Source organism: Apaloderma vittatum, unplaced genomic scaffold (genome assembly GCF_000703405.1).
Source record: "Apaloderma vittatum isolate BGI_N311 unplaced genomic scaffold, ASM70340v1 scaffold10449, whole genome shotgun sequence".
NCBI lineage: Eukaryota > Metazoa > Chordata > Aves > Trogoniformes > Trogonidae > Apaloderma > Apaloderma vittatum.
The window spans coordinates 1-16,731 of record NW_009735864.1 but is presented as its reverse complement, the minus strand read 5'-3'; the positions used below and the strand labels follow the sequence as shown (position 1 = coordinate 16,731).

Genomic DNA, 16,731 nt, shown 5'->3' with positions numbered 1-16,731 from the left:
ATGATGCCTTGTTCATGGCCCATGGTGGGGATGAGCTCAGTACACCAAGGAAGCCTTCGGGTGGTACCCGGTGTTTTAACTTACCAGCTCCCCAAGCAGCAGAGTGGAAACCTCACACAATCCCAGTGCCACCAACCTGTCAACAAAGTCTGCCATTCCCTCTCATCAGTCATGGAACAGCAGTCATGCTTGTTAGAGCCACAAAAATATAAATGTGATTGTTTTAAGAACTAGAATAACTATGCTAAAGGTTTCTTGTTTAACAGGGTGTGGGGTTTTTAAAAGTATCTACTGAGTCACCTACAGGCCCATCTGTACATATTTCAGCCTTAATGTACAAAATGCATCTTAACATACACTACATTGCTATTTTCCACTATTTCTGCTAACAGCAATTTTTTCACTTTCAAACATAAAACGATCACAGTTAATGGCAAAAAGGCTTCTTTTTTGTAGCACCTGATGCAACAGAAGTATATTAAGAGTAATCCAAATGTAAATAATACAGTAATTATTTTGATGTGAGAGCAAAATGACAAGTGGCAGGAAAAGTAAGAATGCTAAACTAGAAATAGTTACATCGTATTCCTACTCTTATTTTTAAAGGATTAGTAATTATGTTTCAGGTGAAGATTAGTGACAGCCGTAACAACAAATTGTCAATATATATCAATGTGAAGTTCTCCTTTTCCATTCCCACTTGCTGAACTATGGTTTTGAACTTAATACCATACTACTATTATAAAAAATAAGGAGGGGCTCCCATCCTGCGCTGTTCACAAGTGTTTAAAAGTGGTTTAAAACTGAAAGAATCATACAACAGGACAGAAACCAACAAAAAGCAAACAACTATGAGGATGAAAGTAGTTTCCTACATTATCTGAATGTGTTAAGCAAAAGACATCTTGAAAACAGGCAACTAACACATGGCTACTAACAAGTCAAGAAAAATAGTTCTAGTTTACAGCACACTCGATTAAAAACATGGTGGTTTTCTTATAGAACTCATGGATCTGCAGCCATGTGATTATGAGATTTTTTTTACAGATTATGAGATTTTTTTTAACATTTTAAAATTTTTCAGTCTTTGTGACTGCAAATAGTATTTTATAAAGCAGAAAATTTAAGATTAAATCCAAATCCTAGCATTTTCAACCCAACTGTTCTTTTGGAAATTGGGAGGAGTGAGTACTAGGATTGATCTGTGTTTCCTGAAAAATAATACTCAAAAGCAAAGAACTGTAACAGGACATACTCAACTCCTTTCTCATGTTCTTCCCACTCACCTTCTTCAGCGTTCTCAAACTCTGTGTCCTGATTAAGGGAAATCTGAACCTTCCTTCCCAGATTAAAATTTGTTTAAGAAAACAGATCATCACTGTATAACCAATCTCTGAAGTCATTACATTGATGTTTATTATTTCAGTTCAATAACATCATGGTAATTTTCACATAGTTGTATTACTGGGTATCCAATCCTCTTACTCACCCCAGCGACTTTAAAGAAGAGGCCATTATAGTCTGCAGAATATTTTTAATTAGATTTTGAGCTGCAGGATGTCTTTAAAAGCCTTACGTTCAGTTCCACAAATATTTTCCAATTATCAACAAAATAATGTTAAAAAAATCTGAATACATAAGAATTAAAAACATGAAGGCAGTAAAATTGTTTCAATATCTCATTATTTTAGCTCTTATTTTTCTATCCATACCAGCATGGTTATTTAACTCAAAAAAATCTCTGGAATTCTCTAATGGCTTTCTTTGTGGTGACTGTACAAGGAAAAACAGCTGGAAAAAGGCTTGAAATTGTACCAATTGTATCAATTAAAAGTGGTAAAGTCCAGATCATTGTATAGTTTGTCAAAGCAATAAATCACAAAGAATCCTTTTACTTGCAGTCAGAAAACCAATTTTTAAAAGAATTTTCAGTGACAGTCACAGATTTTGCCTTTGAACCACAGTAAGGATTATCTGCTTCAACACTGAAGCAAACCAAAGAGCTTGAGCAGATTTAATATTTAAGTTTGCTTTAACATGAATTCAGGTCAAAAGGCCTGCACAAGAACATCAATAAAAATAAGTTTCCTTAGTACAACAGCACTTATTTTATAGAGTGTTTCACTCATATTAAGTAGCTTAGTCAGCTACATCCAGTCAGTCTTTGCTGGCTATAGATAGCAACCCATAGCAAGAAAGATAATGTATGTGAAAAAAAGAAAAAGTAACAGCTGTAGCTGTTACCTTTTAAATATTTCATGGTTAAACCAATACTGTAAGGGCATTTTCCACAAAAAAAAATCACTTAGGAATCATTTATGAACACATACAAGCATTTGATCAGGAAAATAAATGTGGGTTTTTTCTATTTTTCCATAATTAAAAAGTCATTTAAACTACACTGTCACTCGTATCAATGGGTTATTAAAAGTCATTTTATTGCTTTTTATTCAGCAAGCTGGCAGCAAGCCTAGTGCAGCTGAAACTTGTAAAGAGTAGTGAGCACGCTTTACAGTTCACTCATACAAAGTAGGTCCAATTTCATGTTCTTGCAACGGACCTTCTATAGAAACATTGCAGCAGGCTATCTGCACATTTATGGCAGTCATTCATAAAGGATTTCTGGATGTCCAAAACTCCTGGAAAAGCGTTCCAAAGCAACAGGAAAGCAGATGATGTTAAAGCAGCAGAAAGCTTTCCGTTTCAGCCATCCCAATTAATGCATGATACTGCACAAAGACATTGATTAGCATAGCATAACTATTTCTACCAAACAGATTCTAAAGAATCATCAACTCTTCATCCTAGTTTCCTCATTGGGGAATTGAAAGCTAAACTTTTGAAGTGACAAGTGGCAGACTGAGGCTAAAGAGGACTGCAACAAGCTACAGTGCTCAGGTCGGGTCCCAGTCCGTGTCAGTAAATACAGCCTGAAAAGAAGATGGGAATCCAACTGGAGTAACTTGCTTTCAAATACAGAATCAGCTTTAAAAACCAACAAGTATATTTAACTTTCTCCAGATAACTGAAAATTTGATTAGATCCGGGTATTTTTTGAAAGTGCCATGCAGTCACACCCACAGGATTTTGAGGCATGAGCTAACACCCAGCATGGTCAGTGCTGGGTTCAAGTTACCGGCCTAACAGCCCCAAGGTGATCCAGTGTTCCGCTCTCCAGCACCTCCACCCCTTGCTCCAGATGGACAGTGCAGAAAAACCTCAGTAAATCCATGTCACTTCTGGCAAGACTTTGAAATCAGTGCAATCACATCCATGTAGCATTGCCTCTGGGCTAGAAAATCTTGACTCATGTTTGCTCCCAAAGCAAACATGGTTTATCTGCACACTCATAGAAGAGAGATGACATGTCTGGTTCTCACACCTACTGGCTAAGCTTACTCCATTTCAGTGTTTTTCTAATAATTTATTACTTTTAACTTTAAGACTAATTTTATATATTCTCCTGGTTTTATATGAAACTCAATTCTGTGTCTTTTTGTTTATGCGGTGTTAAAATGAAAGAGTGCAGGACTCATTTACAAAACAGCCTCTATAGGCCACAAGACTGACTTGGAAACTGACTGCACAGCTACCAAATTCTGAACGTGTCATATATAATCATTCACATTTTCCCCACATGCATTAATTTGTATGAGATGTCTATGAAGTAAAAATGAGTAGCAAGAACAATAAAAAAAGCAGGTGTAAATGTAGGAACTGTAGCACAAAAATAGTTCCAACTGATGTGTTACAACATATCATTAAATACAGCAATAATTGCAAAATAATTAATTTTGTGAAAATGAGTAACCAGCAGTAAATTTTAAATTCCCTACAGAGTTTTCTGTTCAAGATTTTTCAGTCTTATAAAACAAATTCATAGAGGAAGATATGGAAAAATATTTTAATATAATAATGTGCTCATAAAGATAACAATCTTCAGTCTGAGTAATCTGTAAACAAGCGGAAATTACTTTTAGTTTATTTTAGTTTATTTATGGAACCAGCTATTTCAAGTGTGTTCATCAGAGTGACAAACTACGTATCCTCGTTTTGTGAGATTGTTAAATATAACATCACTAACATGGTCACACTGATTGTAATAGTTTGTCTACTTCTTAATGACTGTATTTACTGACTTCACCTTTACTTAAGTTCCAAAAGATTTTCTTTTCGAGTGGTTACGTATCCAAATTGCTTAGTATTTCACCCTTCAGTTAATGATGTAATTTAATAGACATGGTAAGTCAAGCAGTTTGTTTCCGTAAAAGACCTTTGCAATTTTTTTCCACAAGATGCAATAATTTTCATAAGAATGACATAATACAAACAGCAAGTGGCTACAAAACCAAGCACAGTTTATATTTTTTTTATTGAGAGCTTTATTCTTTTGGATAGAAACAGCATTTAATTCTCATTCCATTTAATTAAAATTCTTAGCATTGATTTATCTAATTCTCATAAACATGAAGTTTTAAAATAAAACCTAGGCCTCCTTAAACTGTAATGTTAATAACAGTTATTGAGCAACATCATAAAGCAGTCTAGTAAGCCCAAAGAATTTTGTCCAATTACTGTTTTATGTGATTAGGAAAAAAAGAAGTAGTAAAACTTAAAGGCCATACTTTCTTCCTAATTTTTCAAATATATGATCTAGTTGGAAGTTACACTCATAACACTTAAGTAAGGCTGCTTAAGCAAAGGACTAGATCTCCTTCATGTCTATATTGAGCTCTTACTGTATCTAACAAGAATTATTCAAGTCATGTGGAGATCCAGAATATATTTTTAAAATCCCTCATCACTGAAGGAGTTCAAAGTCAATGACATAGAATTTTACTTAGGATGACACTGAATAAAACAGCATTGTATTAATTACTTCAGGAAGATGAAAAAATGTGATTCAAGAAGACAGAGCAAAATATATTTTGGTTTTGTTATTTCTTAAGCTTGTATCACTTGAAAGAAAAAAATGTTTTACTCATGCAAAATATTAGGAAATCAGTCTGGTACCGCACAATACGCATTTCTATGCACAAAGGTGATGAATCATTATTACAATCTCTATTATTATAATCACTTTCTTAAACTGTTTTTCTTTACATATTCTTACCAAATGTTACTTCTCCATTGCCACTCTTGTCAAATAACTGAAAAGCAACAATGAATATTGCATCTGGAGCACACAAAACAGATTCAAATGCCAAAAATTCTTGATAGGAAATCAGCCTACAAAGGAAAATATAGAAGTTATAAAGATTTCAAAAATTATTCACAATACCAGTGATATTTTGTGTTTGATGCTTTAAAAAACTGTATGATCCAATTATTAACATAAAATTCTAATATAAAATAGTTAAGATTCCACACTAGAAATTGAAGAAGTAGTTGTTACATTGAAGTACTTAACCTTTATGCAACTCAGTTTCTTCCTCTATAAAAGGACTGAATTCTTCATATCCATCAACAACAAAATATCAATTCTGAGTGAATACCAACAATTTATTATCTCACAATTACACATGTAAGCAGACAGCACTTTAAAAATAAGACATAAAAAACCCCCACAAATTCTACCACCATGAAATTTATGGGGCTTTCATTACATGACTAATTTATATACGTATTTCTACTGATTAAGATAAGCTGGTTTACTGCAAGTATGGGAATATACTACACATATGTATTTTCTTAAAACAATGTACAACACTCATAAAACCCAAACAGGTTCAGAAAAAAGTTCTACTTTTCTATGTATACAGAAAAAATATTACACTTAAAATATACCTCAAACCACAGTGTCATGTACTTGAGAACAAAGAAAGAAAGAAAAAGAAAGAAAGAAAGAAAGAAAGAAACAAACAAACAAACAAACAAACTCTAAGAACATCTGGACATAAGAACAGTTAGGCATGACCAATGCAAGGAAGGGTTTGAGTGCAACACGAGATCACAAGATTCTGAGCAACGTGTGCAAGACAGGCACCTTACAGAAAAATGCAACTCCAGATACATTACGAAAGCTGCTTCTGTGCGAGATAAGGAAACACGGGTACTCCCAGACAGGGTTCCCACACCATCTCTGGAACGCTGCATACAAATCCAAGCCCTTGTGTTCATAAACTCCGACTTTGATGTATGCACAGGCAACTTACTAGGATAATCATAACCAAGTTTCCTATTAGAACTCATCTGATTCTGACTAACAGAAAAAAAACATTTCGAAGGGATCCTAACGCTGTGAGAACAGCTGCAGCAAGATAAGCCTGAAGCCAGGAGAAGACAAAAGCATAATGTTGTCAGAAGAACAAAATCACATATCCATAAAGACATTTAGAGCAGACATATACTGTAGCCCTTCCAGAATACTGCAAGCAAAAGCCATAAGTTTCAACACCAGACTTTGATTGTTAAAAGTACTGTGTGCTTTCATCCTTATAAAAATAGGGGCCTTAGCTTGATTAGTTTGAAACGTTCCACCCAGTTACAAGTTCCTGAGCTCAATTTGCAGAAATAAATTATATCTATTTTAGCATCAAATAAATTATCAATGGGAAATAGAATTTTAACTACTTTTTAAAATTAAACAAAAAAATTGCTATCTCAGTAGATGCTGTTAAAACATAGACTATCACTGTAGATGACACATTTTCCTAAAATATGTACATAATTGATCTGAATTTAGTACTCTTCATAGGAGATCATTAGCTCAAAGTGATTACTTCACACATATACTGCTTACTGGTAAAGAGCCATTTATAAATTGTTCCCTACAGGAAAAAAATAATAAAAAACCAAAATCAATCAAGCCACACTATTCATTACGTGGCCTAGTCTTCTCTGTCACAGTACACTCAAGGCAGAATTGAGATACTTTAAACAAGGTTACATACGTTAACATTCTTCAATACATGCATTATACAGAAAATACAGAAAAACCTCTATAGTGATTTTGAAAGGACAGAAAGACATGGCAAATACAGAATTATATTAATTTGTCATATTCTAGCCACAAAAATCAAAGATGTGAGAATCATTCTCCAGATGCAAAGTCAATCTCATCCAAACCATGACCTTGATAAGCAAGGGTTAACTATTGGAGAAACAGAATATCCTTTGAAGTAATTGTAAATTCCATAACTTCAAAATATACCTCACATACAAGTAAAAACTTGACACACAAATTAATTCCTAATGAGGAAGCTTTATAACTGACAGAATCAAGTGATGATCTCTGGAGAATGCATTTGTAGAAGCCTGAACCTGAAAGAAGCCGTCTTCAGAGGTCTCACTTTAACAGTGCCTACAGCAAAAGGAGACAGACACATTCAATTTCCTTTCCGTACATTCAGCTTGCAATGCCTACGAGCAGCACCAGCCCCTGTGATCCTCCCTTATCCATTAGGGCAGGGATAACAGGAGCTGGATTAAACAGAACACTGGAGCTTCCCACCCAATCGCTAATAAGAATCATTCAGTGAACGCACTGCATTACAGAGTCCATAACAATATCAGATCACTCACCTTTCATTTTACCTGTAACATTTTTTAAAAATTCATTGTCTTATTTCTTCTGTACTGTTACCCTTCAAAAGCACACACGTACGTTTATAATTCTTCTCAATCTTTCCTTTTTTCCTGCTACAAATCTTTGCTCTTTTTTCCCCACACAATATAGCTTTTGTACATTATGTTTAGTTCTGTTGTGAAACTCCATTATGTGAAACATCAATTCTTTCTTCAGGACTGACATTAAGAACATATGTTCAAATTTTAAGAACAATATACTGATAAAAAGAGTATCCAGAAAGAAGCAATTAAAATTAAGAATTTTGAATTACTATGGCGACATTTTGAAGGTTTGAGAGAGAAGGAAATCTTTGATTTCAACACTGCTAATGTTAATTGGGAGGCTGGTTTTGGCACACATATATAAGTACATTATTCAGAGAGGATACCTATCCTGATTTCAAAACTATTGCCTGCAGTCTGAAGACATAGGAATGCTTGTAGCATCAGTGAAATCCTATTGTATTAAACAGAGAGACAGTTCAGGCCAAATTCTAATTTAGAGCTCATCACATTAATTTCTCAGAACATGCATTTCTAACAATGAGGAATAAACACTTTGAAAGGCAACAGCCAGCTGTTTTAGGAACTACCTTATAGAGTTTCACTAAAGCAAACCAGTCTTGTACTGTAGTAATAGCAGAAGGCAATGGCACTCTGGAACAGTCAAGTACGGATCAAGTTACCATCAGAAAAAAAGTAAAAAAACCATTTTTTTAAATGTATGCCTACAGTCAGTCAGTTCCAATATGTGCTTTTTGTCTAATGTGCAAAACTTAAATCTAACTGAACTAAAAAAAAAAATAAAATTAATAAAGAAAAGTTACCAAGAATTCTTTAAGTATTTATTTGAAGGGCAAGCAAGGCTAGGAGAATATGATATCAAATTAGTCAGCTGTTCTACCACCCAATGTGTCCTGGTTTGACACAGTCACCCCCGACACACTCACCCTGAGAAGGAGAATCAGGAAAAGGAAAGGAGACCTGTGGGTTGAAATGGATTTAATAAAATAATAATTTAAAACCTCTAATATTAATACTGTTACTAATATAAAGTACACAAAGTTATACTCAGCCCATGTAGTGGTAGACGAGCTGCACACTCCCAGCAGCGAATGCTGGATGTCAGGTACTGCGAGCACCACAGCTCCGGTGAAAACACAACGGTCACAGCAAAGAGGAGAGCGCGCCTCAGGACCAGAACTATGGATGAGGCCCTCTAGGGATGGCGGCCACTTAGGAGAAGGGACCATTCCCAGCAAGCTTTCTAATTTACAGTGAGCGTGACATTTATGGTTTGGAACACTTCTGTGGGCCAGTCTGGGTCAGCTGCCCTGGCTTTTACTCTTCCCACTTCAGCATCTGGCTAACTCTAAACTGCTAAAGACCTTGATCGCTAGTGAAACCCACACAGCATGCCCAGCCACAAACAGAAACAGTGTCTTATTAAGTTTGCTGTCACCAATCTGCTGCTGCAGTCTTCTCAAAAAAATAGTGTTTCTGAAGAGAAACTTGATTCTAACCCAGGGAAACCAGGACACAGATAACCAAAGCTTCTTAATGACTTGTTGTGTGACGTTGGTCTGTCATTTAATTTACAAATGTACGTATGGAATAGGACTACTGATACTCTTTTGGACTTCAGAAAGTAACTTGAAGTCATTGGAAAGATATAAAGCACTCTGGATTCCGTTGAAGATTACAATAATTATTCATGCTAAAAATTAAACTCTCAGTGCAGATGATATAGTTATTGGAGTCTAGATTTTTATATATTACAGCTCACTACAAATGAAGGAATGTAAATGTAAAAGTAAATAAACCAATGATGAACATGAGAGTGAAACAAATTCTTCACATGAAATACAGATTAGAGATAAATATAGACTAAAACATGTAGGAAAGTAAGTTTCAGGGAAGTATTCACACAAATACTTTGCACTGCAGACCATAAGGTAGTAATTCCCATTCCCACTGTTGCCATACAGAAGTAGATAAATACACTTACTCATTTTTTATTATCTCACTTCCAACATTACCCAGATTTAAGAAAAATACCCACAAAACAACAAAAACTTATGTTCACAGGGAAGGCAATAAAAAAATGATGACTTAAAAGTTCTGAAAGATCCTTTTATAAGACATTTTCTGAAGAAATGCACGCCATAAATGATAACCAACAGCTTTCAGAGAAACAAAATACTCAACATGTTGGTTTACTAGTCATCAATTAGTCTATTATTTCAGCAGATACAAATAAAATAGCCTTTTCAATCTGTAACAATGCCACAAATTGCAGCCAAATTGAAAACAGAGAGACAGGCTAATTGGATTTATCAAATGTACATATATATCACATACATTATTAACATTCTGCAGCTTTATAGAAAAAAAATTACATCAAACAAAAGACACTATATTTGTCATTTAGTGTAAAATGTATACAGCATAAACAATTTCATGTGTAAGCAAAGACACTGTGCAAGCTGCTAAGGATACTATGCAAATTAATCAAACATTCTAAAGCAAAACATAGGAAAACAAAGACATTTAAGTGATGTCAAAGGTCAGATTTACACTCACAAATCCAAGGAAGTTAAGGGGATTTCAATTTCAAGTAAGTTACATCTATATATTTACAGACATATAGCACACTATTGTAACAGTTACTTTCTCTTCTCTACAAAATACCCATTCCCTTCTTCATTCTTGACCTGTTCTCTGACCTATCTTAACCTTCTCCTTTTACTTGAACTACGTCCATGCTTCCTACTACAATCCAAGGCCCAAACCAGAAGCCTACACACAGCAAGAGAAAAGGCTCTTTGAAGACAAGTTATAGAGTCCCACCTCAGCAGAGTGGGCATTTTGTAAATTATTTTCAGAGAACTCTCTAAAAGTGACTAATAGCATCTGTAAGCACTGTCGGTAGGGCTTTATGTGGTGTGACCTCATCTTGACTAGGCAAAGACTTTCTTCCTTCATAAAGTCAATGTCTCTCTTTCCTAATAGCTAACACTTCAAGAAAGACCTCAGTGGTTTGATTTGAATTGCACGCTGCAGAAATAAGAAAGCATTTCCCTGTTTCCATGTTTAATTACAAGTATTAAAGATCCTATATAGTATCTAATCATGGACATGAGTATACAGAAAAGAACTTTTCCAAAGCAACCATACTGTAGTAAACTTATTTGCAGTTCAACTTCCTCTGCATTTGTAGTAAAAGTCAATTAAAACAAATCTTTATTTTAAAAATGCATGTTAAACACCATATTTTTTCCCATTTCCTCAAATTTATAGTCTTATTGTACTTTAGAAAAAAAGTATCAAATTAAGCTTAAAGTGTAAAAAAAAATCTGTAATGTGTTTTAGTAGATGAAACTATTAATATTGTTCACTCATGCATTTATCAGTGCATTACAAGCTTCTAATGGAAAGCAAAATTCTCACCCATCTTTAGTTTGATCTGCCACTCCAGCCAGCAGCTGCACTGTTTTAGGATTGTAACGTGGATCTGTATGAAGTCCTAGGTATTTTTGCACAAAATCTTCTGGAGTCATGTAATGCTCACCATCTTTCTCAACACTGGCATACTAAAATAAAAATAAAAAACAAAACCACACAAACAAAAATTTAGATGCTAATTATCAGCGATTACCAAACTAGTATCTTTACTGAATATCACAACTGCACAACTGCTCTGAAATTGAAGAGTCTGATTAAACCAATAGTGTTACTATACTGGTTGCATACCACTAACAATCACATTATTTCTGTAGAACAGACATGTTCACATAATGACCAATATCTTCTAATAAGAAGACAATTATATATTTTCAGAAACTGCGAGGTAATTGTATAAATTTATAAAAATTAGAGCCATGCTGTAGTTCTTCATTTACAGCTACACTGTGAAAACACAGCACAGATTTTCTTACCATTTCTAGTAGCAGATATCTTCCAGATAATTGTTTCTGATGATTACTATAATTGGTTTAGAAAGTATTTTTTTCTCCTTTTCTGAGAAAAAAAATTTCAGATTAATTTCGTATCTTGAAATTGGTTGGCTTTGGCATTTTTCATTTAAAGTAAAAATTTACACATACAGACAAAAAAGATTTGAGCCAGTGGTATGTTTCAATTTGATTCTGAGTTTTAATTTTATTAACAATAAATTTTCAAATAAAAGTCACATGCAAATTTTAAATTACAGAATGCAAATACTAATAAAATTAACTAAAAATAAAACAACCAAATATATCTTTATTACTTGTACACCAAGACAACTGCCACATGTCTGTATGAGTATTCTTACCGACCACTTTTCTGTTTAAAATCATTAATGATTGGCTCTTAACTGCAGGCCAACTTTAAATTAAAACTGAACATTTTAGCATAAAGTAAATTCCATGCTCTCAGCTGTCCAGTTATGCTGAGTAAAACCCATCTTGAACTAAAAACATGAGGAGGCAGGAGAAAGCATCACAACTCATAAATAAAAGGAAAATGTATTACGGGAAGTTCATACCCTTCAGATCTTGTTTCTAGATGGCAGTGCAGTTGCAGGAAAAAAAAAGTCTTGTAGTTCATTTACGATATGACAGTAACCTTGGAAATAAACCCAAAGTTTTCAGATTGCAAAGTTAAGCTATGTTTGCATCCTGGAACACAAGAAAGTAGTTCACAAAAGAGTTCTAGTTTCCCAGCCACTGTGGCCTGATCCAGTTTGATGATGGCATTTGTTTCTCAGCATTTTTGCTCACAAAACCTGTAAAGTAGCTCATTTAATACCTTAAAATCCATCTCTTCCATTCACTCTCTACTGTGTAGTCTGCTCACATACACAATAATTTGGATGCAGACCTTAAAACGTATACATAGAACCTCATTCTCAGAAAGAGAAGTTACAGAACTACAAAGCTCTCATTAGAAGTTTGATTTGCAATAAAAGTAGTGATTTTTAATTAAAAATTTAATTCACCTTTCTCAGTTCTAGAGTTTAAAAGATTACTACATCAGTATTCTCTGCAGAAAAAGAAATGGCAGTGCGCCCAAGACTTATAGTACAACATCTATGCTGCTCAGTTCAAACTTCAACTCATAGCCTTGCCTGTAATTTGTAAATTTTCCATTATACACTACAGTATCTTGATTCATTTGACACAACTGTATGTGAAAGAATATAAAAATGGGCTCTTACTGTGCCATGAAATTCAAATATTAACAGCCAGACCTACACACAATACCTGTTAAGGTGTAACACTCCATTATGATGAAGTTCACCTGTCTCACACTTGTTTCAGCTGTGTGCAACCCAATCAGCTCAGCCAGGACTCTATTTCAGCATAAAGGAGCTTACAGGAGCACCAGTGCCTGCTAAAGCATCTCCCATATCTCGTCCACAATACCAGCCCCACACATCAGCTCATCACCTCTCCCGCTTTCACTCTATAGCTGACATGACAGCTGTTTGCACTGTAAACCAGATTATCAAAATAACGCAGAAATAAAATAGATGATTTCCACAAAAACAGGAAACAGGCAAGTGCAGAACAGAGCAGTGCACAGGAATCCTTCAATTCAGCACTGCTGCTGACATGACAATGTAACAAAACTGTGGCTTCAATGAATCAGGTCAGAAAGATTCTTTCCTCAGTTGTATATGCAAGTGGCTAAAAAATGCACTATGAAGCACAATTCTGCTGCAAGACATGCAATCCAAATAAAGTTTTATGCATAAAGGACCATCAAAAATGTAGAATACTGAGTTTATCTTCAAGAATAACAAAATTTAACAGTAGAGTGCCTATCAAAGACAGCCAAAATCTAAATGTCATCACATTTTTTTCTTCCGACACCCATTTATCTATTATAAATAGTGAATTGTTTTACTGTAAAAACTGTGTGGGAAGTTTTGTTAAAAAAAATCTGAGACAAAAATAATTAACTGTCAGATACATTGAGCTCCATATGAGAAGGTCATGGTATTTTGAAAGAGCTTGGCAGTGTGCCAATAAATTAAAGCCCAACAAAGTAGATGGGCTATTCCCTTTCAGCATGTATTTACATTTGTCCTCAAGTTATCTTTTCATGGTACAATTTAAAACCACAAGTCTTTTAGCACAGAATACGCAATTGTAAATTATATCTTAACTTGCATATAAAGCCTAATACATCAATTAATTCTGTATTTTCCTGTCTTGAATTATATTACTACATAACACAAAATTCTTACTGTACACTTATACTGTCTCAGGTAAGCACTTGAATTTGCATAAGGCCTTTTTTTTAAACATTATCAGATAACACAAACACACAAAAAACCTACCCTAGTTGTGCAATATAGTGCTAGGCATTGCCACAGTTTCAGAAACAATGCCTTCTTTGAAAAATTGATTAGTTCTCAATTTAAAAATAAATAAAATTTCAAAATAAGTTCAAAAACCAAATGAGACCTATAAGTACTCTCAATACTTTTTTTTAATTAAGCTAAGCTATGAGCAAGAGATTCAGGACATTTTTAAAGGAGCGTATGAAAGTTTCCTGTGTTAAAATTGGTAATCTGTTTTTGTTTCTTTCTCCACCTTGCTGGAACAGGTTGCACTTGCATTGAGCAATCGGGGAATAATTTACTTATATTCCCCAAGGGTTGATTGTGTCTCCTCTAAGAAAAAAGAATGAAGGCTCACTAAGAAATCTGATAACTGCTGTTCTACACAACTTTCATCCTTCAGTGAATTTCTGTTCTGTTCTTTTATGGCTGTTACTAAAGACAGTGGTGAGCAAACACCTGAGAGGTAACTTATTTGATGGTGCACAAATATGAAATTTCAATGCCTGTATTTCATAGTTACAGGATTACATAGAAATAATAGCACATCTTTTAAATACAAGTCAAAGTTAAGATTTGTAATGATTTAAAATAATAAAAATAAATACATGCAAGCTTCCAAAATTATAAGAGAAAGGTATGTATCAAGCATCCATTATGATACAAGTTAAACAGGATGGACAGAGGGCACATATGACATTAGAGGACACACATGAACAGAAGGAAATTTAAGTACACTCTCTATGAATAAGGTGGATGACGAAGAGGCCTAGAGTTCCCATCTTCCCCTCCACCTATTTCCAAGGGAAGCCAAATTTAGGAAGGAATGCACGACCTTTAGCTGAAGCTCAGAGAACAGGCCAGCACTCTCAGCGAAGAGCACAACATATCTGACCCCTGATGTGTGCAACACTAGCAACTTAGTCTTGGAAAGAGGGGGTTGTCTTGATTTTTTTAAGGTTTACAACTAAGTTTGCTTGTTACCTATCAAACAAACAAACCAAAAAAAAAAAATCACTTCAAACTCAATTATTATCAAGTATAATCTAAAAGAAATATAAACACTTTTCTCTTTCCATGCCAGAGGTGTCTGTGTTCTCTTTTTTTACTACAAAACTCAAAAATTCAAGAGGAGACAGGAGAGGTTTTGCATTCTTCACTCCTGAGAGCACAAAACAATCCACAGCTTAATTTGCAGATTTCTTTAAAGATTATAAGATAGACATGGAAAAGACTAAAAAGCTGTTTTAAAACCAGACTGTCTGCTTTTTAGGTCAGTAAAACACTTATTGTCAGAGAGACAATTTCAAGATTCAGCTGTACAATGTTCTTCCTCTCCAAGTCTCCCTGCATGACCAAAAATCAAGGACTTCAAACAATTACTTCCAAAAGCAAGCACTTCTACTGACTAGAAGTAAAGAATCATAAAAAGTCCACACTTCCAAGTTGAATAGGGTATTTTGAAACCACATTTCATTTTTTTTGGCAATCAAACATATAAAAGTATCTTGCAATAAGTTGGAAAAGAGCTGTGTGATGTTCTAGAACCATGTTTTTACATTGCATTAATATATATTTTAAGAATCATATTTTCACATTGTTTATTTTATTAACACACTCTACCGCATTCCTTACATAGACAAGCTAAATGTCAACAGGAAATTAAATTGTGATAGAAGATTTTTTTACTAGAAACTAAATGCTGGGCTTTCGTGGTTTGATTCCAGCATTCCAAGTTTGGGCACTCCAGCAATGTTAACAGCGTAATCCAGCATGTAAAAGCAAAAATATACTAAAATTATGGTTGGGATACAACTTCTGTCTCAGGCAAAAATGTCCCTCCATCTACTCATCTTATGTGGGAAATCAGAATACAGTAGGACCAAAAGATATATGTCAAAGAAGAAATAACAGATTATTTATAATAATAGCTCTAATACTTTATATTATTTCCTTTTTCATAGAGGAAAGCTTCTTGAATATACTGTGTAATACTCAACATAAAGGGAAAAGAAAAAAGATGTGATTCTGGAAATATCAGTGGCCCAACTATGGACCTAAAACATATTTGTTGTTCTTACTCCATCTGCCTCGTTCAAACCTTATTATCAAAGTTTTAGGGTTGATGGGATTTTCCTTTTAGATTGTGCTTCACTGTAACTAAGGGCAATGGAGAAAGATTTGTGCTGTAATTTATACACGTTAATTCTAAGGGCTTGCAAGGGACGCTTATTATGAAACACATCAATCTTAAGAAATCCATTCTAAGTTCTAAAAAAATTGCCAGTTGTGCATCCATTTGTAAGAGGAACACATATAAACACCAAGGACAAAAGATAAAGCCGTGAAAGAAGAATTTTTTAGAATCTTGCAAAAGCGCATTCAAAAAATAGCAGTACTTCATCATGCTTATACCTCTTTGCTTTATAGGAAATCAGAAAATACTTTGGAAAATTATTTAAGACTACAACTGGGAAACAGCTGATCACGATTTGTGTCAGGAGCGGTTTCTCCTCAAAGCCTGACGGTCCTTCCCACAGGCTGTGCCCGCAAAGCCAACTTTCGGGCGCCTCGCGGGCACGACAGCGCTTATGAGGCCGCGGCAAACTGCGGAAAAGGCAAAACCCAAGCGTCTGCCAATCCAACAACACCAGACAGATCGTTTTACCTGCAAAAAAACATTTCGTAGCTCAGCGGGATCCGCTCTCTTGGTGGAGTGCACCTGTAAACACAAGCAAGTTACTGCTTCGCGGGCCGGGCTACTGAGGGAGCGCACAGAAGACCCGCGGCGATAAGGGCGGCGATAGCGGCCCCTTCATCTAACCGACGGG

The 16,731-nt window shown here is 34.8% G+C and overlaps 1 protein-coding gene across 1 annotated transcript in view; it reads right to left on the bottom strand.

Moving 5' to 3' along the window:
- The window catches only part of LOC104279463 (calcium-binding mitochondrial carrier protein Aralar1), a 49,883-nt gene extending 33,255 nt beyond the window's left edge, over positions 1-16,628 (bottom strand). Inside the window, exons 1-3 of the mRNA XM_009876755.1 lie at positions 16,569-16,628; positions 11,020-11,162; positions 5,114-5,229 (exon numbers count right to left, since the gene is read on the bottom strand). Coding sequence (XP_009875057.1) covers positions 5,114-5,229; positions 11,020-11,129 — 226 coding nt within the window. The 5' untranslated portion in view covers positions 11,130-11,162; positions 16,569-16,628. The remainder of the gene's footprint in view (positions 1-5,113; positions 5,230-11,019; positions 11,163-16,568) is intronic.
- Positions 16,629-16,731: the final 103 nt, after the last annotated feature.